Here is a 22,758-nt window from a genome sequence, read left to right as displayed (position 1 = left end):
TAAAGAGGTGGAAGCACTTCCCTTGAAATTAAAAGTGAAGAAGGCACCTTTAATCTTGGGTGAAGGACATGCAAGTGGATCAACCAAGGAAGCCTTACCCAAAGAAGGTATGGATGAGGCAAAGCATGACCAAGAGGCATAGATGGTTCTTCAACCATGACCTTACAAACTCAAGAGTAGCCTACTAGTCAGGAACCTAGTAGTTAGGACCCTACTCACCAAGAACTTGGACACGAGACTTTAGAGCAGCCTACTAGTCAGGTGCTTGGAACTGAAGAGTAAACTACTGAGGACCTTGCTACTGAGACTCCAGTCTTAGAGCAGCCTATTAATCAGGACCTTGGTAGTCAAAGGCACATTGAGGACATTGGTACTATCTTAGAGCAGCCTATTAGTTAGGACCCTGGTAGTCAAGGGCCTGGCATTGAGGACATTGGTACTGAGGAGCATGATGGTTGACAGCTTTGTAATCACAAGTTTTCAACTTCGCAAGTGTTGAACTTCTATGTAAAGTGAATATCTAATAAAAAGTTAACTACTTTTTTAATTTCTTTACTCTCATTATTGTGTATAAACATTGTTTATGAGGTCCATTTTATACTTAATGGTGTATTTTAAACTTTATGTCAATGTATTTTTATAGTTAAGGGTGTTTTTTAATACCAAGTGAGGTGTATATGTACACCACTTACGTATAAAAGGATTTATGTACACTACCTTTCTAAGGGGTTTATGTACACCACCTTTGTAAAAGAAATGGTCATAAAGGTGTGTGCACACCACTTATACATAAAGGTGTTTATTTACACCACCTTTCTAAGAGAATTGGTCATCTATTGATGTTCTTAGGTGATAGTAGCTCAATTCATAAGAAGTTATGAAGATGTTTATGTAGACCACCTTTGTAAGAGATTTGGTTATGCATTGATGTTCTTAGTACATAAACGTAGGTCAATATGTACACCACCTTTCAAAGAGAATTGGTGCTGTATTGATGTTCTTAGGTAATAGTAGCTCAATGTAAACATTGAAAAGTTTTTGAATGAAGGCCAATACATGTACACCACCTTTCAAAGAGAATTGGTGATGTATTGATGTTCTTAGGTAATAGTAGCTCAATGTACTCGCAAATACTTTAATAGCAAGATTTTCATGATCATATAAAGTAGTAGAAGAGTATACTATTTATCCTTAGTAAGATATGCATCATAGGAAGTATGTACTTAATCACTAAATCTTTTGTTTTGAGTTGTCAAATCTAGTTCAAAAAATAACATTACTAATATAATCAAAAATTTCGGACTGTTTTTTAGTCCATTTCTCAAATTGGACTTTACACAAGTCCAAAAATTTTGAATAGTGTGTTACTATTGTTACTGTAGTGAAAATGGTTCCAATAACCAGTGCGGTGGTTACAAGGAAACTATACGAAATTACAAATGTCTACATTTTCCTTAGCTTGGAACTAAAAGAGCTCCAAGAACATGTGCGGTGGTTGAGAAATTGTTGCACGAGGAGTAATACGACTAAAATATCTCCAAAATAACGCTAATTTTCTTGGTTTAGAACTAAAATAGCTCCAACATCTAGCGTGGTGGTTGCGTATATGGACCTCGAGGGGTCCCCTTTAGAGATTGACATGCCACAGTGGTCTTCATGCCAACGTGGTGGTCTCTCCATGCCAACATCATTGCTTGAACCAACACGATGGTCAGCGCAGCAAAAGATTGTGTTGTGCAGTGGTAGATGGTGAAGCTACACATGACATTTTGTACTATAGTCAGAGGCCAACATGGTTGTGCACGAACCAGCACGGTGGTAAGCGCAACAAAATATTATGTTGCACAGTGACAGATGGCAAAGTTGCACAAGCAAACATGGCAAGGCAAAGGCTGTGTGATGTAGTCAGGCAAAAGGCAGAGCAACAGTCTTTGTGCTCATGAGGAAATGCATATAGTGCCATGTGTCGAGCTTTGCGCGATTGACCATGGTAAGATTGTGTCTCATTATTATGCCAGTGGGCCAATCATGATGCCGAAAAAACTTTCGACGAGAGTGCAGGTCCGTGCAAAATTCAAAATCTTAGCCACCAACGCATCATGTTGCGTCCCCAATATGGCCTCGAAAATAGTTCTGCGATTGGCTACACCCAAGCAAACGTTGACCCAAAATAATATATTTTTAAGTATGCAATGTTCATCTTGTTAAATATTTCTATATCATCATGCTTTTACGATATAATAAACATTAAAGCTTGTTAATTAAATATAACATTATGCTTTCACAATATCTTTTAAAATGGTTCTTATTTCTTTTATTAAGTGATTTTTAATAGACTTTGAGAACTTTTAAATATTTTGAAAACTTTTATTTACAAAAGTCTTTGTCATGTTTTTGTATAGGATTAGAAACTATGGACCTTGAGCCTGAAGAATTTGTCAAGGATTTCATTGTGACTCACAAAGGTAATCTCGAAAGGTGACCTTGAGACATGTGAATCTAGAATAAGTGAACTTGAAAAGTGGAGCAAGTTCAGACTACTTAGAACCTAAAAAAAGTTCAAATTACTTAGAATCTTAAACAAGTGAACTTGGAACAGGTGAATTAGTGGACTCTCATTTTCCACAATGCATGGTGCACAAATGTCAAGAAATTGTGCATCAGTATGCTTACACCATACATGTATGTGATTATCATAAAACTTTATAGGTACGTTCCTTTGAGTAGGTCCTATATACTCTCAAAGCTCATAAGGATTGGACATATTTTATATGTTGAAACATACACACTTCCTCCTTTTGAACTAGGCATGATGCATGAGTTTTAAAAAATGCACATTGATATTCTTATACCATACATATATGTGTTCAATGGTAATGAAACTTTGCATGGTCCCTCTTTTAGTCAAGGCCCATTTACCCATAGATTTCCGTATCGGTCTACATTGTTTGTAAGATGGGACATGTGTGCTTTCACATTTTTTACCAAAATGCATGCCGATACACAAATGTTAAGAAGTTGTGGATATTTGGTATGCATACAACATACCATACGTGTATGTGTTATATGGTCATGGGACTTTGTAGGGACTAATTACTCTTTTAAACTTTATTTACATGTCATAAAATCACCAATTGATTGAAAATACAATACATGTCCTAAGTTATGTTGGTGTAAAATTCGTGACAACAATATATCCAAAGTAAGCAAATGTAAAATTTTATTCTTTCCAATGATGAGATAAAGCAAACACTAGCATCTATTTTGTTTATTTATTAATTTATCATGTCTATTTCTCAAGTAATATTTCTATGACTTCACATAAAGATTTAGGGTTACAGACTATACAACTAGAACTAATGAATAGTTTTTTATTTCAGATATAGAACTTATAGAAATTTTAAGATCTCAGTGTTATTTTTGTGTCATGTCTATGTGTCCACACTACCTTTGGTGATTTTATTTGAGGTTTATGTATTTCATTTTAGAATATGCAAAATGGTTTTTGATCAATTTTTATATGAGAACATTTTGTACACCAATTGATCTCCAATTTCCAACCCCAAAGCAATCTATTCGTGACCAGAAGTTAGAGAAGATAACTACACCATGAAAGTGTATATACTATAATAGCATCTAGAGAAAGCTCTCAAAGCTCACATAACAAGTCCTCAAAATGGAGCAAGGTTTCATCCATGTCGTGCTCAAGACTGCAATGCCAAGCAAAGAAAATAATGACGAAGTATAAATTTTTTAGAAGATGCGTACAAGCATAGACTAAAATTTAGAATGGTTAGATAATTGATTATGAGAACAAACATTGAGCGAATGCTGATGTAATCCCTCAATAGTTGAGTACTATAGACATTGGTAAGATTATGCTATCTTCCAAAACAATTCGTTTTCATATCATGTTAAGCAAATGCATTGAAAGTATGTTTAGGAATCTTTAAAAATAAATTATTCTCATATAGTAAGCTAATGCATTGAGAGTAGGTTTGGATTTGTAATTTTTCATTCTAAGGTGGGACATAATAGGTTTAGGAATCTTTGAAAATAAATTAATCTCATATACTAAGCAAATGCATGGTGCCTTCCGTGACTTGCCTGTGAGAATAAAGTCAAAGAAATGCTAATGTAAGACCTAAATAGGGTAGTTAGATGATTATTTTTCAAAACAAATTATTTTCATATATACTCTGGCACTAGTTTCACACTGGTGCACTGGTTTCACATTGTTCTTGTTAGTGTTACACAATGCTTAAATTTGACACCAATTTTATTTGAGTTTCAATTTCAATGAGTCCATGTAAAGGACATTATGATATTCAATACTTTGGCAGTGGTTTCACACTGTTAGTGTTACAAGGGCCTAAATTCGACATTGAGTTCTTTTCTCCATTTTGTCCATTTAAATTGCATTATGAATTTTAGGCACTGGTTTCACAAGGGCAATGGAAACCAGGCGGAGAAACACTATAAAGCATGCTCCTCTGTGAACTAGAAAATCTAAGCTGGCTTGTTTACGTTCTGGGGTTGTTGAAGTTCTAACTAGAAAATCTTGTTTACGTTCTGAATACTATTAGCATGGAGTCTACTATACTACCCAGCACTTCTCCAAATGCATCACAGAATACCCTGCCCGGATCACCTCCCCGAATTAGCTGCTGGGGACTTCTTCTCAGCCAGCCCACCCGTGTCACAGAAACCCAGCAAGGCTGGTTCAATGCCTATAAAATCTTGTTCTCGTCCTGCTTTGCAGCCAATCTTATTTGCCTGCTCGCAGCTTACCTTGGCGGATTTCCCTACGGCCAGCGTCGTGCCGCACTTTTCTCGGTCGGAAATATACTCGTTGTCGTAGTATGCAGGAATGAGGCATTCCTCCGTGGCATTTTTCACCTGGCAGTCGTGCTCCTCGGTGGGTCGAAGAAGTGGCCAAGAATTCCTCTCAGAGTGAAAACTATCGTTACTGCATTCCTTCAGAGTCTGGGAGGAATACACAGCGGTTGCGGTGTATCATCTGTGATATGGCTAGTTTACGCCCTTTCAGAGATGACTGCTTCATCGATTGTGGTTGCCCTCGCCATGGGAGTCCTAGTACTGCTTGTGGGCACTTGCATCTCCGCGTTTCCAGTGCTGCGACATTTGCATCACAATTTGTTTGAACGTATCCATCGATTTGCAGGCTGGATGTCTCTCGCTGTACTGTGGACATTCATTATTCTATCTGACAGCTACAATCCACAGGATGGCTCTTACTCGATACATGGGGGCTTTCTCATTACAAAGGAAGAATTTTGGCTTACTATTGTAATCACTTTCCTGATCATCTTGCCATGGCTTTGCGTGCGAAGGGTGGTTGTTCAGACAATCATTCCATCCAACCATGCAAGCATCATAAAGTTCACGAGCAAAGGTATCAAGCCAGGTATCTTGGCTCGAATCAGTCGGTCCCCTTTCTCCGAATGGCACGCATTTGGAATAATATCAGATGGAGTGAAAGATCACATGGTATTAGCTGGAGCAGTAGGAGATTTCACGAGAAAACTAGTGAGTAATCCACCCACACACTTGTGGGTTCGATGCGTGCATTTCGCCGGCCTTCCGTATTTGACCAATATGTACAACAAAGTATTGTTCGTAGCCACGGGCTCTGGCATCGCCGTTTTCCTTTCCTTCTTACTCCAGCGGCCAACGAGAGGAGCAGAAGTGTATCTCGTTTGGATTGCGAAATCCATCGAGGCGACCTTTGGGTCCGAGATATACGAGATGGTGCAAAGCTATCCAGCAGGAAAAAGAAATGTGTACGACACAGAAATCTCAGGTCGGCCAAATCTGAAAGAGGTGGTGGTGGGAAGTGCGCAAGGATGGGGGGCGGAAGTGGTGATTGTCACGAGTAACCCATCTGGAACGAACGCTGTGTTGAGTGCATGTGATGCTGAGGGTATTCCTGCGTTTGGTCCCATATGGGATTCTTGATCTCCTCTCTCTCTTTCTCTCTCTCTCTATTAGCACAATCTCCCTATGATTTATTTACATGGGAATTTTGTCCCTAGCTCACTTCCTTGCCACCGTGAGCCTGATTTCGGAGCACTTTCTCATCACAACGTGTGACCCCAATTCATTCCCCCGCAAATTATGGCTTACGATCTCCTCCTATGTGATAGGAGACGCCACAGTGTCATCACGGGTCACCACATCATCACTCCATTGCCACATCATCACTCCATTACCACATCATCACCATCTCATCACCATGCCATCGTCGGGAATTAGCTTAATTACACGGTCATCAACCTCTCAATGAATGGGCTGTCACTTTCCTTCTATGAAAGTGGCCTGATGAGATGGTGGAGATTCATCCTACACCAACCTTGGACCTTTACTAAAAGGGTTTGGGGCCCCCTTCCTCCCTATGGTTCAGTGTCTTCTTTTTCCTCTTTTAGGATTCCGTGTTAACTATCTCGTAACCCCTTAAGTAGCCTCGCCTTAACCCCCAATAATTCCATATTCAATGTACTACCAACTTGTTCAAAATGATTAATATTGTAAATGTAATGGAAAACACAAAGTCAAAATGTAGTGTCATCCCATCAAAACCCTTTCCACATCTCCATGCATGCATCCATCCATGCCATTTATGATGACATGATGTACTTCTAGGTTCATTGGCATTCTCTCCATGGATAGTTAGCTTGAGCATTTTATGTATATACTCTCTCTCTCTCTCACACACACACACACACACACACACACACACAAACCCCTGGTTTCTCTCTCTCTCTCTCTCTCTCTCTCTCACACACACACACACACACACACACACACACACACACACACACACACACACACACTCACACACACACACACACACACACACACACACACACACACACACACACACACACACACACACACTCTTTAATTGGACTCCATAACATACACACACACATACGCATATGCACACACACATACTTTTTTATAAGACTTGTGATATCATTATGTAAATTTTGTGCTAATAATTATTTTTGGTAGTACATACATAGGATAGTCCATACTTGCTATGACATCCTTTTTGTAATTGAAGTAATTATGCCAAATTCCTGGTCATAAGTAGTGGTTAAAATCTAAAGCTCATGAAAAGCTTCCCCGCACCCTACCCTAGTCATACTCAGTCACACACATACACACACACACACACACTCACAATGTTTATCCCACTCATGACCCCTCACACACATACACACAGGTTGCCAAAAACACTAGCCAACCCAATTCTTTTATGACATCGGGTACCGTATCCTAATCTATCCCTCACGTAGATTTAACGAGCAATGGTTAGTCAAAATATATGTAGTAAATGGAGTTAATAATCAATTGATTTCGTTTACACAACTCCCTCCCCCTTGGTTACCTTGATACAATAATGTTGGCCACTCTATGGATTTAGGGAAGGACTTTTGGTTATCTAAATATTTATGTATGTCTTACCTAAGTATTGCTATATATATGGGATTAGTTGGCATCTTTGGCCTACTTTACGGTGCATATGGTGGATAGTTAGTAAGAGGGTTTGGTGGTCATTTATTAAAAGGAAGGGGCTCCCTATTTCTATAGTGATCCACCCCTATAGCTGTAAAGATCATCACCACGTTTCTACTCATTCCCTATGGCTTCGCCGTCCTTTTCCTACTCATTCCCTAGTGCTCATGGCCTCCTCTCACGTGTGTTTTTCTGACCCCTTATACTCTCTTTGCCTACAACTACTTACCTGCTTGTTGACACTTGAACAGCAGGGTACGAGGAACAATGCATGCTGTCTCCTTCGTTTCCCGTGGCTGCGACACCATACTCACCACCTTAATGTCTATAGAAGTGTCATTGCCTTGGCCGCATTCCTGTTGAGTATCTTGTAGAGCCGCACCTGCTATGTTGCATCCTAGAGATGGGATAGCAATACTTGTGCCAGCTTTGGAGATATCTCTAGGTTGGGTGTCTCTCCTGCCATCCGATCGCGTATCGCTTACATATGTTTGTGGCAGTCTTGGAGGCCTGCTCGATGCTAGATACGCACTCAACATTCTCTCTGGCCCTCCCTAGTCTGCACACTTTGGCTCCTTTCTCTATCGTACGATTGTGCACTTGTCTACCCTCCTTTCCCTTGAAGCTAATGTGTACACAGAGCCTCCCTTCTGCATGTAGCCTTTTTTGCCTTATAAATCAACAGGGTTGTGTGCCTTGCTTGCTTCAGTAGATAGATTGATGAAGGATCTTGTTCGTTCGCGTCGCCTTGCTTGGTGGCACTTCGTAGTTGACTGATTGTCACGTAGTTATAATGGTAGCATTACTTAGTTTTGTATTGTAGTCATTTCAGTTACATTATGGTTAATGTTAGCTTTTGTGTTACTTATAGCATCTTTTCTTATTCTTAGTCTTATAGGCTAGGTGTTCTAAATTTCTTTCTAGCGTATGGTTTGAGGTAATCGGTATTATAGGCTAGGGGTTCTGAAATTCTAACTAGCATGTAGTTTGGTTTCTTTAAGAGTGAGTCTAAAGTTTTGGCTAACTTAGAGTACTCTAGCATGTGTATTTTTGCAAATGCATAGGCTTTAATTATGTTAATTATTGTCTTAATTATGTTAATTGGTTCGAGACTGTGGTTTCATCTTCGTATAGGTCCAATTGCTTAGGTTGCTTGTGGAGGCATTTACTGGTGATTTGATTTCTTAATGAGATCCTAACACAATGACACGATTAATGGTTGCATGCCTCCTATATGGAAGGCCAGATGATTGTACTCTAATACAAATTTCCCTTCTGTTATCTTCTTGTTTGCTGAGCTAATGTTGCCTCCTCTATGGAAGGCTAGGTCTTTGCACGCTTTTATGTGCTAGATGCCTCCCACATGGAAGGCTTAATAGTCTATCATGCCTCCTCTATGGAAGGCTAGGATTTTTTAAATTATATTATGCATCCTATATGGAATGTAAATACATCCTCGGTCTAAACAATTCATAAGTAACCACTAAGCTATGATGCAATGTAATGTGCTTTTGTATGTTTGGTTGGGTTGTTTACTTGTGACTTGGAAAAGCTAAACTATGATACATTTTTTCTGAGAAATGCTAAAGCATTGTATGTTGGTATAATAGTCCTTTCTTAATGCCGGTCTATGACTCCTATTTGGAAGACTAGGCAATTTTTCTTCCAAAATATTGCCATTCATAATGCCTCCTATATGGTTGGCTAACACTTCTGTTTCCAACATTTCATGTTGTCCCCCTAGAATTTTGTATGTTGTTGCCGCCTACTTACCCTTTATACTGACAAATGTACATCTCTTTTTAGGACACCTCTGCCAACTTATACACATCGAAAGACGGCCCATATGTCCGTTGCCGCTATTGCCCTCATCAATAAAAAATTGGAAGAGGCTAGAAAATTGAAAGAGGCTAGCAAAGATGAATTGACAATGCATCATGCTCATACAAATGCTAGAACACGACCCTATCTTCCTCGAAAATCCAAGAATTTGAGAAACTAAGACTCCACTAGTCTTGACCTAACTTGGGATTGTCTCTTCCATGAGCTAATAAGACACTTTTTTGGTCCACCTGGTGTGTAGCATCCCTCAGTGCAACTTGCACTTTTTTAAGAGATTCTTTTTTGGATTTGTACTCTAATTAGTCCCATTTTCATAAGGGTCGGGTTGCATGTTTTGCCTGTGTAGGCATCTACTTGTGATTTGATATTTTAATGAGTACCTAACACACTGACACAGTCAATTGTTTCATGCCTCTTCTATGGAAGGCTAGATGATTGTGCTTTAATACAAGTTTCCTTTTTAATTGCTAAAATTAATGTTGCCTCCTCCATGGAAGGCTAGGTCTTGGCTTAATTTGACACAGCTAACTGTTTCATGCCTCCTCTATGGAAGTCTAGATGATTATGTTTTAGGTATATTTTGTATCCTTTTTTTTGGCTAAAGCTAATGCTGCCTCCACCATGGAAGGCTAGGTCTTTGCTTCATTTTATGATGCCTCCTACATGGAAGGCTTAATAATCTATCATGCCTCCTTGATGGCAGGCTAAAGTTTGAAAAAAAAAGAAAATAATAATCTTATAGAATGTGAGAACATCCTTTACCTGAACAATTCATATATACCCACTAAGCTATGACACAATGTAAGATGATGGGCTGCATGCTTTTGACTTGAAAAAGCTAACCTATGTTACACTGTTTCCATGAAATGCTAGAGCACTATCTATTGTTAAAAAAGTCCTTTCTTATGCCGGTCTATGCCTCCTATATGGAAGGCTAGGTAATTTTGCTTCTAGATGATTGCCATTCATCATGCCTCCTATATGGTAGGCCAACACGTTTGTCCCCAACATTTCATGATGTCCCCTTAGCATTTTCACTTTGCAAATATGAGTCTAGATGGATCTATTTTTCCTAGGTAAAGCAATAACAAGCCGGGGTGTGCAGGCATTACCTGTCTACCCATTTAAAACTCCGTTGTTCTAACAACCGGTTTTTTCTGGATGGTGGCAGGTAAGTGGACCCCGACCTTGGAACCTAGACTATTGGATGGATTTGACATTTTGTTACTAATTGTACTCATATATTTTTCCCACCTTTATCTGAGCATCGTGTGCCGTGTTGTTTATAGGTTTCTTTTTTAAAAACACACACATTTTTGTGTGGCAATACATTATATTATTGCATGGGAAACCTCAAAAAGAGGTGAAAACCCACCATGAAGTACAAAAGGAACACCTGTCTAGTAAGATAGGGAATGCAGATAACAAAAAATCAAAAACAAAAGGAGGAAAATATGAATTTACATGCCTCTAGTGGTGACATAAAGACAATGTCTTCCAAAGTGATCCCCTGTTGTATGAGAAAAGCATTGAGTGAAGTAGTAGTGCCATGAATAAAATGTGGGCACACACACACACACACAATGACATGATGTATTTCTTTGTTAATACCATTTCTCTTTCACCTACTACACTCATTGTCTTATGTTGCTTGAAGCCTTCTTCACTCTTACCCCTGCTGTTTACTTAGTGGAGGGGGTTAAAAAGACATTTTTAAGATGTACATGTCCATGATAGTTCTTTCTAAGGGCTAACTATATCAAAGTAGGTGAATCATGGACAAGTTCCTATTATAGATGGTTGCCAAGTAAGATCCCATCAAGGTGTGCTTGTATTTCCTTGTCCAAATCACATGCAACTCAATGCAACATTTTGGTCGGATGGTATAGGCCACTATACTACTTCCACATATGCTGCTTGGATAGCTTTTGCATCGAGCTTTTGCATCGACATATGTTAGGTTTTAGTTCTAATAACTTGTGGCCAATAAAGCTTATGAGTTCTCAATGAAAAACAATGAAAACCCGTAGGGATTGTATTTTTGTTCAGCTCTAACCAGCAAGGGCTACTCACACCATCCTACATTGACTCTCAATGTCTTCTAAGGATATATGTACTACACGAGCAACTTGTCTCCAGCATTTGGTGCATAGCTTAGTGGAGATGGCACATTGTCAGGTTGTATCCCCTTTTACATAATTTTTAATTAGCCAAGTATTATATCAGGACCACCAACAATGCATGGGCATGGCACCGTGGAGTACTAGTTGACTCCCTTTAGAAAGAATACCTATGAAAATTTTGAGTATGAGATGAATTTAACAATATGCCATGAGTAAAAGTTAGCCAAATTAGCATGATTGTGTTCTACACTAAAAGAGCTTCAAATATGTCTTTACACCTTGAAATTAGAGTAACACATGAAAAAAGTTACATGATTTTGAAAGGAGTTAGATTCCTACATTTTAGTTTATTTTTTGTTTTAACCCCCCTCATCCAAAATACCCCCCCCTTGGTCTCAAATATTCTGAAAAATATGTACAAATCTTAAAGTCTTTCATGTTTTTTGAAGTATTAACCTTATACTTTGTGGTAGGGAGGCCTGGAGATTGTCATATTTTTCCCTTGCATATTCAAAACTTTTGTAAGAAATCCATGCATGTTATATATGGACCTTGTCCCTCCACATCCTAGATTTTGGTCGAGGGTAGTAGCATAATACATATAGAGTCGGTGCCCCAAGCACGACACCCTGTGCAATATGTTAATCATATACCAATTAAAAACATCACGTGTATAGAGGTTCTATGTTGAAGTCTAGTATCTTTGGGGGATCTCAGTCGCTATGATGGAAGGCATACGGTGCTTGGAAGTCATTAGGCAATTGGCTAAGTGGAGGTGGACGAGATGAATCCCTATGCAATTTGTCAATGAAAACCTGTATAGGGATGTTGGCCTACAAGTGTCCGCATAAGTTGCAACATATGTCAGGTGCCCATTGAGACTTGAACCTGGGACCTCCCCAAAGAGAGGCAAGGACTAATTTTAGCCACTTGAAGTACAAGATCAAGGACTAATTGTCCCACTTCTATATACAAAGAGCTAAACTATACACCCCAATAAAGGCAATAAACCCATGTGGTTCACCCTCAGTTATCATCTATACAACCGATGTAAAAGGTCCAAGCCTGAGTAGCATGTACCTAGTTTGTAGATGGCAAAACAAGATGTTGGAGTTAATGTTTGCTTTTGTAGTTAAGGTCCCTTTCTCCTTTAGAATATAATTCAGCATTTTAATCCACCATATTTTGGAAATATAATAATATTGAGTGCATGCTTTTGTAATGATTGATGCTCTTGATAGCATAGTTACACTTGAGGAGTATTGGGTTACATTTTATATTTGATTAATCCAGTTAAGTAGTTGAATATATGAAGTGTGTATGCATGTTCAAAATGATTAATATTGTAAATGTAATGTCTTTCACGACTTTCTTAGAAAACACAAAGTCAAAATGTAGTGTCATCCCATGAAAACCCTTCCACATCTCCATGCATGCATCCATCCATGCTATTTATGATGTGATGTACTTCTTGGTTCATACGATTCTCTCCATGGATACATAACTTGAGCATTTTATGTACTCTCTCTCTCTCTCTCTACATATATGGGGTCCCCAAGTGTGTGTGTGTGTGTGTTTGTACATATATATGGGGTCCCCAAGTGTGTGTGTGTGTGTATACATATAAATATTTATTTATTTATATTTATATTTATATTTATATGTACAAACACACACACACACACACACACACACACACTTGGGGACCCCTGTGATCCCAAGGTGTATTTGTAGAGAGCACAAGACCCACATACTATGGTTCCCCACATTGGGATGATCAGTTCATTCCTTAAATAAATAGATGAAGGGGAATATTTGCTAATTGTCCACCACTGAAATATATTTGTACTTAGACACTTTGCATTGTTTTGGGAGGTATTGACAAAACGCTTATTATAATGATTGGAAATATGTGGTTGCAACAATAAAATTGGAGGCAGACCACTTGGAAGATGGATGGATAACATGCACCCAGTGAGGACATTAAAAGCTTTATTTTGAAAGAAGGTATAAGGGACCTGGATAGGGCCTCTTGGAAAAATGCTTGGACGACAATGTTTACCAAAATGGTGCAGAATACTATAGAGAGGATTGCCTGGAACATAGAAAGGAAGACCATGGACAGGCTTCACAGATTGAGAAGTTGCATTATATCACACTAATATCACTATTAGGATGTGGGGGGCTCATAAATAAAGGAGGTTCGTTTGTAATGGAAGAATAAAGGAGCCTTGACGTGTGTGTTGGGGATTAATGAGCCTAAGGACATCCCTGCAAACATTGACAAAGGAGGAGGAAAACTAATACCCACACTCTTCAAGGTTGGAGAGGCAAGGACTCTTGAGTAGTGACTTACAATGGACACAAGGTTCAAGAACTAGAAGTTCTCATCCCTTCCTTGTTGACTTACGAGGATCGAGGCCACTTGCATGGACTACCATGGGATTTCTCACGAATGGTAGAAGGATCGAGGGGAGAAGGCAAGACTTGAACGCGTAGGCACGCCCCCTCAGGTTTGTGCTCTTTCTTGGAACTCTTAAAAAGCAGGTTCCACTCATGTAGAACTCCCCTTACTACAGTGCGGGATATAGCTCTAGCTTCGTTCACAAGTTCAATCCCGTGAGATGGTATTTTCCTCCGAAGCTCACTAGCTACTCATCAGATCGAGGGAGAGCTCGTTGGCTCTGAAGACATTGTATTTGATCACGCTGAGATCTCTGAGTAGCTCTAGCTCTAGCTTCACTTCGAGCTCATGGGCGCCCTTGCTATGCTGACTAGGAAGGGTAGAGATGCAAGGCTTGTTGCCTGTGTCTCTCCTGTAGTTTGGCCCTTCATTCCTTCTGCATCAACCGGAACCTGGGAACCGGCATTTGAATAGAGAATTCCGTTTGATGCTGTCGAGGGGGATTTTGATACGATGGACTACGACAAAAAGAGGCTCGTTCGCTTGGGCAGTACACTGTTGAGACCCCCATAGCGGTAAGCTCCATAAAGCTCTGAAACCTTGGGCAAACCGAGATCAGAGCCTACGTTTGGAGATGGTAGCTAACTCCCCTTGACCCATTTTCCCTTTGGTGCTCTTTGGCATAGCAGAGACCCTGCCTTGTGGATGCTACATGCGACACACAGTTGCCAGCACCCTGTGATGGTTTTTTAAGAAAATGGACTAACACATATATCATAAGATCCAATGTTTGGATCCTGCCTTTCGTTACTTTGTTTGGATCCTTCCTTACGTTACCTTGTTTGGATCTTGCAAAGCTCATCACCAGACAAAAAGGTTGGGAAGAGAACACAGAGCAGCGTTACGAATTTTTGTTCTGGCTATCTTGCTCTAGCCGCTTGGGCATCACATAGCCAAGTATTTACTGTCCGAAGACACTATGAAGCAGTGGGATCTCTTATTGAGCTGACATTGAACATCATGACACTACCTGCCGCATCACGGTAGCATCTCCAAACGAAACTTCGATGTGAAGTTCTCCTACCACAGTAGAGCTCGGTCGCAGAGCACGATTCTGGATTTGCAATTCAGTGCCTTGGACGTCTCTCAAGAAAGATGTTGGGCCAGTCTGCACCCAGAACTTTTCAGAGATGTGCTTAAAGGAGGAGAATCTGCTGAGGGCTCTTGGCCTGCTCGAAAGGGTATAGATAGCGCAACACTTGGGTGGTCTAATAGCAGGCTTAGAGACAATGTGGCCTTGAACCTTGTTGATGCGTTGCTTATGCTTTTACACAGTGGATGAAGCTTGATTAGCTTGAAAGGAACCGACTCATGGCAAGCCTCCTTCGTAGTGATTTTTCTCTCCGCATTAGTAGGACGTCTTGTAATGGCTCCTTCTCTATATGTTTCCTTCAATGCTTGTAAGTTCACAACATTGTCACAGATCGTTTGAATCAGCTTGGCACATGCTCTTCTAACGGTAGACCACATCTTCCACCCATCTTCTATCAGATCGGTTTTCTTCAAGGGTAGTCAAGCAACCACATCTTCATGTATTTCGGGTTGCTTCAAGATAACCATTCAACTTTGTGTTGATCTTTATTGTCAACCACAACTATAGACCCCTGTGATTGAATTATACAACCCTTTGATGGATCGTATGATCTATGCCTTACTATACGGAAGGTTCATGATTTGAATAGAAAGTCATGGAGAAGTCCCCTTAAGTGGCTAATTGCAGTAATTTATTGGCTATAACAAGAGCAACTTTTAGCTATTTTGTGGAGAGTATAACTTCAGCTACAAATGTCTGATTGATACTCTTTCAAAATAAAAATTATCGCTTGTCTAAAGATCTGAAACTTCTTAGTTCAGAGTAGAATGAGATTCCTTATGTATCGGAAGATATGCAACTTGCAATATGGTTGTCCATAAATTTTCGTCACTACTTGAGAACAAAATAATTTACTGGCTGTAACAACACAACAACTTTTAGCTATTTTGTAGAAGGTATAAGTTTTGCTACAAATGTCTGATCGATATGCTTCCAAAAGAAAAATTATAGCTTGTCCATAGATCTACAACTTCTCAATTCAAGTCAGAATGCGATTCCTTAGGTATCAGAAGATACGCAGGATGCAATATGGCTGTCCATAAATTTTCGTCACTACTTTGGAAGGGAGTCCTTTGTAAAATTGATTACCATTTGCTTATAACACCCTCTATTTTGGGATAGTCAAAAGCATGTTATCTAATTCATGATATTCTTTAGACATGCTTCATCTTAATCCCCCGTATGGATGTAGATTTCATGAGAATTACTTGTATAAGCACTTGATAAAATTAATAAATGCGAATTGCCTTGAAAATGCCAAGACTTTATTAATGCTAATCTAGATTGAGTGACAAGGATAACAAATGTGTACCGGCCTTGAAGCCTGGCTTCCACATAAAAAATGTATTGTTCTAACTTTCATTTTTTGTGTGATGGTGCCAGGTGAGTTGGCACACCTCTCTGTCGGATTTGCCAGTAGAGTCTTGGGCATGATATTGCGGAAGACGATGTTGGCAACCTTGAAGAATACACTTGAGAGATTTATGATGAGAGATATAGTACTCTCGACCCTGTTGTGCACATCAACATAATTATATGTGTTTGCAATTTAAGAACTTGAAAGCGAACTACCTTGTAACTTGCTTAATTTAGAAATTATCTTAGGGTTTTCACCATTGGACAAATTGACAGGATGTTATTTTGTTGGGTTCACGATATGAAATACAGCTAGAGTAATCAAATGGATTTCTCTTTTCTTGAGGATTCTCTCTAAATTCTGTTGCACGCTTAAGCATGTTAGTGTAAATGTGAACATAGTCTTGAAGAAGCAATGGCTACCAGGGGCTTTTTAAAGCGTTGACTAAGAATATGGATTCGTGGAGATTTAGATTCATTGAAATAGTAGGTAATACACACACACACACACACACACACACACACACACTTAGTCTTTACTTTACTAACATACACATTAGTCCCCACACCCCAGTCCTTATCCCTCACTTATGATTTACTCTAAATGAACCCCTCACTTGAAAGCTCCCCTTTTACTTTATCTTTCTGATTGTTTCGACTACTTGATTGCTAGGTTTTGAGTTGATATGCAAAAGTTATCAAAGATGCATCGCAAATCATCGTGATCATGATTGATGAAAACGGCCCACGATGGCTTGTTCAAATAGTATGCATCGGTTATTTTGACTTGCTGGATCACTATATTCCGATTTTAAGTAAGAAAGTTATGATTATTTTTTTTTGCTACCTACTGGTAGAAGAGTATTTGGACAGAAAGGTGAACACCCGTAACCAGAGAGGACTCTATCTAGGACATGAGGATGGAAAAGATTCATACATTTATAAAATCAACAATATTTGAAGCAAAAGCAATGAAAAATTAGACTTAATGATAAGAAGTTTCTTGATATGGCATCACCCTCCTGCTTTTAGTCTCCACCAGTTGATCACACCATCTTGCACTGAGTATGTGTGTTTCCTTGGATCTAACACACTGGCATATCATGCTTTCACGTTCCCACATGGAGCAATAAGAGGCTCAATCATATAAAGAGAAATTCTTGAGCTATATGACTCCATAAAATTTTAGATTAAGAGGAGACCCAACGTTCGCTCGTTATATTCACAAAAACCAAGAGTGAAGTATCATTGTTGTTGCAAGCATAGTTAATCTTTAGAGATGAAGATCTTATCTAATTGATGCCAAGTAGAGTCTCAATCTTGTCGTTAAGAGTAAGACAGCCCAATCTATATGCTTTTACAGTGATTATTATATACATTTAATAGACCAGAAAGTTGATTGGGAAAATCACTTGGATAAAAGATTATCTACATGAAAGAAATTTTTGCTTTCTATTAGGTCATGAGTGAAAACAAGAGTTTAGTGCTTCAAAACTTGCAAAAGCAAAATCTAATGATGCTTCACATCTATTAAGCTTGTTTTTATTTAGTACATCCTTTACTGACCAACTTCTTATTTAGTACATCGCTTGTCGAGTCTTTGTGTAAGTGTTTTGCTACTCAGCATTCATAGAACGTCCTTTAACCAAAGAGCTCTATTAATATCTATACTTGGGTACCTCAAAAAACTTGATTGCTTTTCAGTGAGATGATGATGGTTAATTCCAAGGTCACCAACCACTATGACATACATCTATGTGTTGGAGCTTTTCTTTGCATGTTGGTATAGAGATAAACCAACTTCCTTTAATGTTGTACATGATTGGAAACCATGATATCATCGTAGTTCAATACAATTCTTTGTCCTTGATATTCCACTTGAAAGGTTTTTTTATTTGTATTCCACTACATTCATATGCTTGATGTTTTATTCGCAATAATAATACATGTATAATTATGTTTTGCTAACAAGTTTAGCTACAGCTTCAAGTTTCCATGAATCTTGGTTAAAGAGACTTGCCAAATGTTCTATATCAAGCTTTAATTTTAGCATGAACTAATTGATTCAAAGGAGCTTCCAAAATGTTTTGTATTATTTTGAAGGCTAGATTTCTTCGATTATCTTATCATTTACTTTTGATTTCCTGATTGTTTTGTGCTATTTTGAAGGTGAGAGTTACTTTCGATTATCTTATGATTTGAAAGCAGGTTATTCTTCACCTTTTTTCAATCAAGCATGCCTATATACCATGCATTGTATTTGATTGGGAGTAGGGTAAAGATTTGATATTGAGCTTTTCATTGAAAATGTGGATCTAATGTTTCTTTCTCTCTTTAAAGCTTACATTTTGCTTGACTTGCTCGTCATGCATTCAACACTAGCTTCACTTTCACAAGCTGGTCCATCCTATGGAAGAAAAGGACTTGCCGAATGTTTTGTGTTGTTAATATACTAACATGTTTTCTTTCGCTGTTTCTTTTCTATTTAGCTTTGATATCATTACTTCTTAGATGCTTTACTTCACATATGTGCTTCTCACATGTTTCCTTGTCGTTTTCAAGGTGCTCGTTTTTTTTAAGACTGCGAGCTCATATGTTCTCTTTCATCATACTCAATTATGTCTCCGAATACATGCAAGTGCCTGGATACAATCCAATGGACTAAATGCGCATTGCATACCTACAAGATGAGTACATCTCCTTTCTTTTTCACACTCACCTATATTTACAAGTGCATGCAAGGTCTCAGTAGACTAGCGGGTTCTTCCTTCTTTCTCGATTAACTTATTGATGTCTTTCACGATGAGCACATATGGCTAACTTATTGAGTACTTGTTTGGCTGTGGAACCTATGGATTACTTATTGCATACTCGTTTGGACATGGTAAGGTTCTATGTCTTTTAGGTGAAAATATTTATGAACACATATGGCTAACTGCTTGAGTACTCATCTGGATGTGGCATATGGCTAACTATTTGAGTACTCATCTAGATGTGGCACGTGGATTATTACCGAGTCCTCGTTTGAATGTGATACATATTTATTTGGCTTTCACAATGAACACATATGGATTACTTATTGAGTACTCTTTTGGACATGGTCATATTGTGTACTCGTTTGGACGTGGCAAGGTTCAACGTCTTTCAAGTAACAATATTTATAAACACATATGGCTAACTACTTGAGTACTCGTCTGGACTTGACATATGGCTAACTATTTGAGTACTCGTCTAGACGTGGCAAATGGATTATTACTGAGTCCTCGTTTGGATGTGACACATATTATCTGGATTTCATGATGAACACATATGGATTACTTATTGAGTATTCGTTTGGACATGACACATATGGATTACTTATTGAGTATTCATTTGGATGTGACACATACTTATATGGCTTTCACGACGATGAACACATGGATTACTTATTGAGTACTCATTTCGACGTGGCACCCATGGATTACTTATTGCGTACTTGTTTGGATGTGGCAAGGTTCAAGGTCTTTAAGGTGACGATACTTATGAACACATATGGATTACTTCTTGAGTACTCGTTTGGACATGGCACATATGTATTATTTATTAAGTACTCATTTGGACATGGCACATATGGATTACTTATTGAGTACTTGTTTGGACCTTATCACCGTGATTATTGCTTCTCTTTTCTCCTGGTGTTCCTGATGTGTGTGGCTTATGCTCATTGTATTTCAGGTTGTTCAGTACTTCTGACTGTCCAATTGTTCGGTACTTCCGCATGCCCAAGTATTCGGTACTTTCGAATGCCCGGATGCTTGTTGTGTTTCTAGATTATTGGTTCTTGATTTGCAAGATCTTTATGGACCTCCCAATAGTGTTGATATGGCTTAAATACATCAAGAGAAGATTTCAATATATGACAAGTATACATCATTGTCTATATACTGAGTTTGCAGACAATCATAAAAGGATTGCTGTAAAGAGTGCCTGAAAAAGGAGAATAGTAAACTCACCAAAGACTCTATGATTTTTTTCCTTCCATAGAATCCAGAGAGCCCAATAGCAAACCCAGCTGAAAAATAAATCAAACTCCCTTCTAGATGGGTCAATCCCAAAAAGCCAAAAAGACTTTCCAAAAGTAGCATTTAGAAATATGATTCTTAAATACTTTCCAAGGAGACCCAAAAAATCACGAGTGTGGGAGCAATGCTAAAGTAGATGAGGCACTGATTCTTGTGGAGCAAAACATCTGTGACAAACAGCTAGAGCCATATGTCTGTGTGCCAAAATTTTCCCAGAAGGAAGAATACCTAGAAAGACTCTCCACAAGAAAACCAATAAGCGAAGAGGAATTTTTGAATGCCAAATCCCTCGTAGTCTATTTCACCTCCACTTTGAGGACGATTCATTTGCCAAAGATTATTTGCCCTCTGTGAAACCCAAGGCAAGCGAAGAAGGACACACACATGCACACATACAAAATTTGATTAGTAAATGTATCTCACATACACATACACTTGTTTCTTTACACACACACACACACACACACACATGAATACTTTCCTAACCATGAATTATTCTTTTATGTACCCTTGTGAGATCTTCACTTTACACTTTCTTTTTAACCACCCCACATACCAAGCCCCATACCTCTTCTAATCCCTTCTTAACCCATGCACTCATTCGCCCCTTACTCCACTTGTGACTTAAACTTCATTTGTGGCTAAATTGTTTTTTCAATTATCTAAGAATCCATATAGTTGTCTATATTCCTAGGTAAAGTGATAACAACCAGGGAAAACAAGCATTACCTGTCTACCCAAATGTAACTATGATGTTCTAACACCTAGTTTGTTTGGATGGTGGTAGGTAGGTGGACCTCGACCTCGGAACCTAGACTGCCTAATGATTCAACATCTTTTTTCAATAATATGTTATTCAAAACTCAATATTATTAAAAATTCTTAATTTTGATCGAAATTTTTGCAAACTCTAGTTGCATTTTTCAACTTAGATGTCTCGAACATTTTTTCCTTATATGTTTCTCTTTCTTAACTTTTTATCCAATTGATGGAATTAATTATATGGCTCAATTATTGATGGGACTTTTTAATCTAAACACACACTTTCATTTTCCAACTAGCCTTTGGTCGGGCTAGTGCCATACAATTAATTCGCATCCATTGGATAATTCTTTAGCATGGATAATCCCTAGTCATGTTGTGATCCACCTTATTTTTTACTAACTTTTATATCTATTTTGCAGAAGTGGTTTATGCATGTACTATTAGCATTATTTTTTCATTTTGAAACTTATCATACAGGTCTACTTTTATTCACTTATTATCAGTAGGTGGGGAGTAAGTTTCACATGGTGGGCTTACTCCCAGGTGGGGAGTAAGTTTCACATGGTGGGCTTACTCCCTACCATGTGGTCTTACCCTCTCGATTGGGAGTGGGCCACACACACACATACAAATGAATACTTTCCTACCTATGAATTATTCTTTTAAGTATCCCTGTAAAATCTTTCCTTTACACTTTCTTTTTAACCACCCCACATACCAAGCCCACTAATCATCCCATACCTCCTCTAATCCCTTCTTAACCCATGCACTCATTCACTCTTTACTCCACTTGTGACTTAAACTTCACTTGTGGCTAATTGTTTTTTTCAATTATCTAAGAATCCATATGGTTGTCTATATTCCTAGGTAAAGCGATAACAAGCTGGGGAAAATAGGCATTACCAGTCTACCCAAACATAATTATGATGTTCTAACACCTAGTTTGTTTGGATGGTGGCAGGTAAGTGGACCCCGACCTCAAAACCTAGACTACTTGAGGATTTGACATCCTTTTTCAATAATATGTTTGTAAAACTCAATATTATTACAAATTCTTAATTTTGATTGAAATTGTTGCAAACTCTAGTTGCATTTTTCAACTTAGATGTCTCAAACATTTTTTCCTTATATGTTTCTCTTTTTTAACTATTATTCAATTGATGGAATTAATTGTATGGCTCAATTATTAATGGGACTTTTTAATCTAAACACACACACACACACAATGGGGTATACAGGGTCTGATGAACTCACCAAGACGAAGTCACCTTGCTTAACATCCACTATTGGTCTAAACTCTTCCCTTGGCTTACCTTTTAGAGGCCTATAACAGTGATCACATTCCATTCCTCATAGCCTTGGAACTTGAAGCATCTATATCATTCTCCTCATTAGGCGATTGTGTTCTTGGCCAAAAGTCTCTGTGTACTCCTATCTCTGAGATGTTTTCTTGTTTGAGCTCACCGATCATGGTTTTCTAGTAGTCTATCACTGGCCTAATGTAGGACTCAT

The 22,758-nt window shown here is 38.5% G+C and overlaps 1 protein-coding gene across 1 annotated transcript; it reads left to right on the top strand.

Moving 5' to 3' along the window:
- The first annotated feature begins 4,587 nt into the window (after positions 1-4,587).
- LOC147885738 (adenylate-forming reductase 06235-like) lies at positions 4,588-5,979 on the top strand. Its single transcript, XM_087396204.1, has one exon. It carries the CDS (start codon positions 4,588-4,590, stop codon positions 5,977-5,979), a length of 1,392 nt encoding a protein of 463 aa, XP_087252330.1.
- Positions 5,980-22,758: the final 16,779 nt, after the last annotated feature.

Source organism: Dipteris shenzhenensis, chromosome 25 (assembly GCF_047967505.1).
Source record: "Dipteris shenzhenensis isolate YYH24624 ecotype China chromosome 25, Dip_SZ_1.0, whole genome shotgun sequence".
In the NCBI taxonomy this organism is placed as follows: Eukaryota; Viridiplantae; Streptophyta; class Polypodiopsida; order Gleicheniales; family Dipteridaceae; genus Dipteris; species Dipteris shenzhenensis.
Note: the sequence above shows the minus strand (reverse complement) of the source record. Positions and strands in the feature narration are given on the sequence as shown.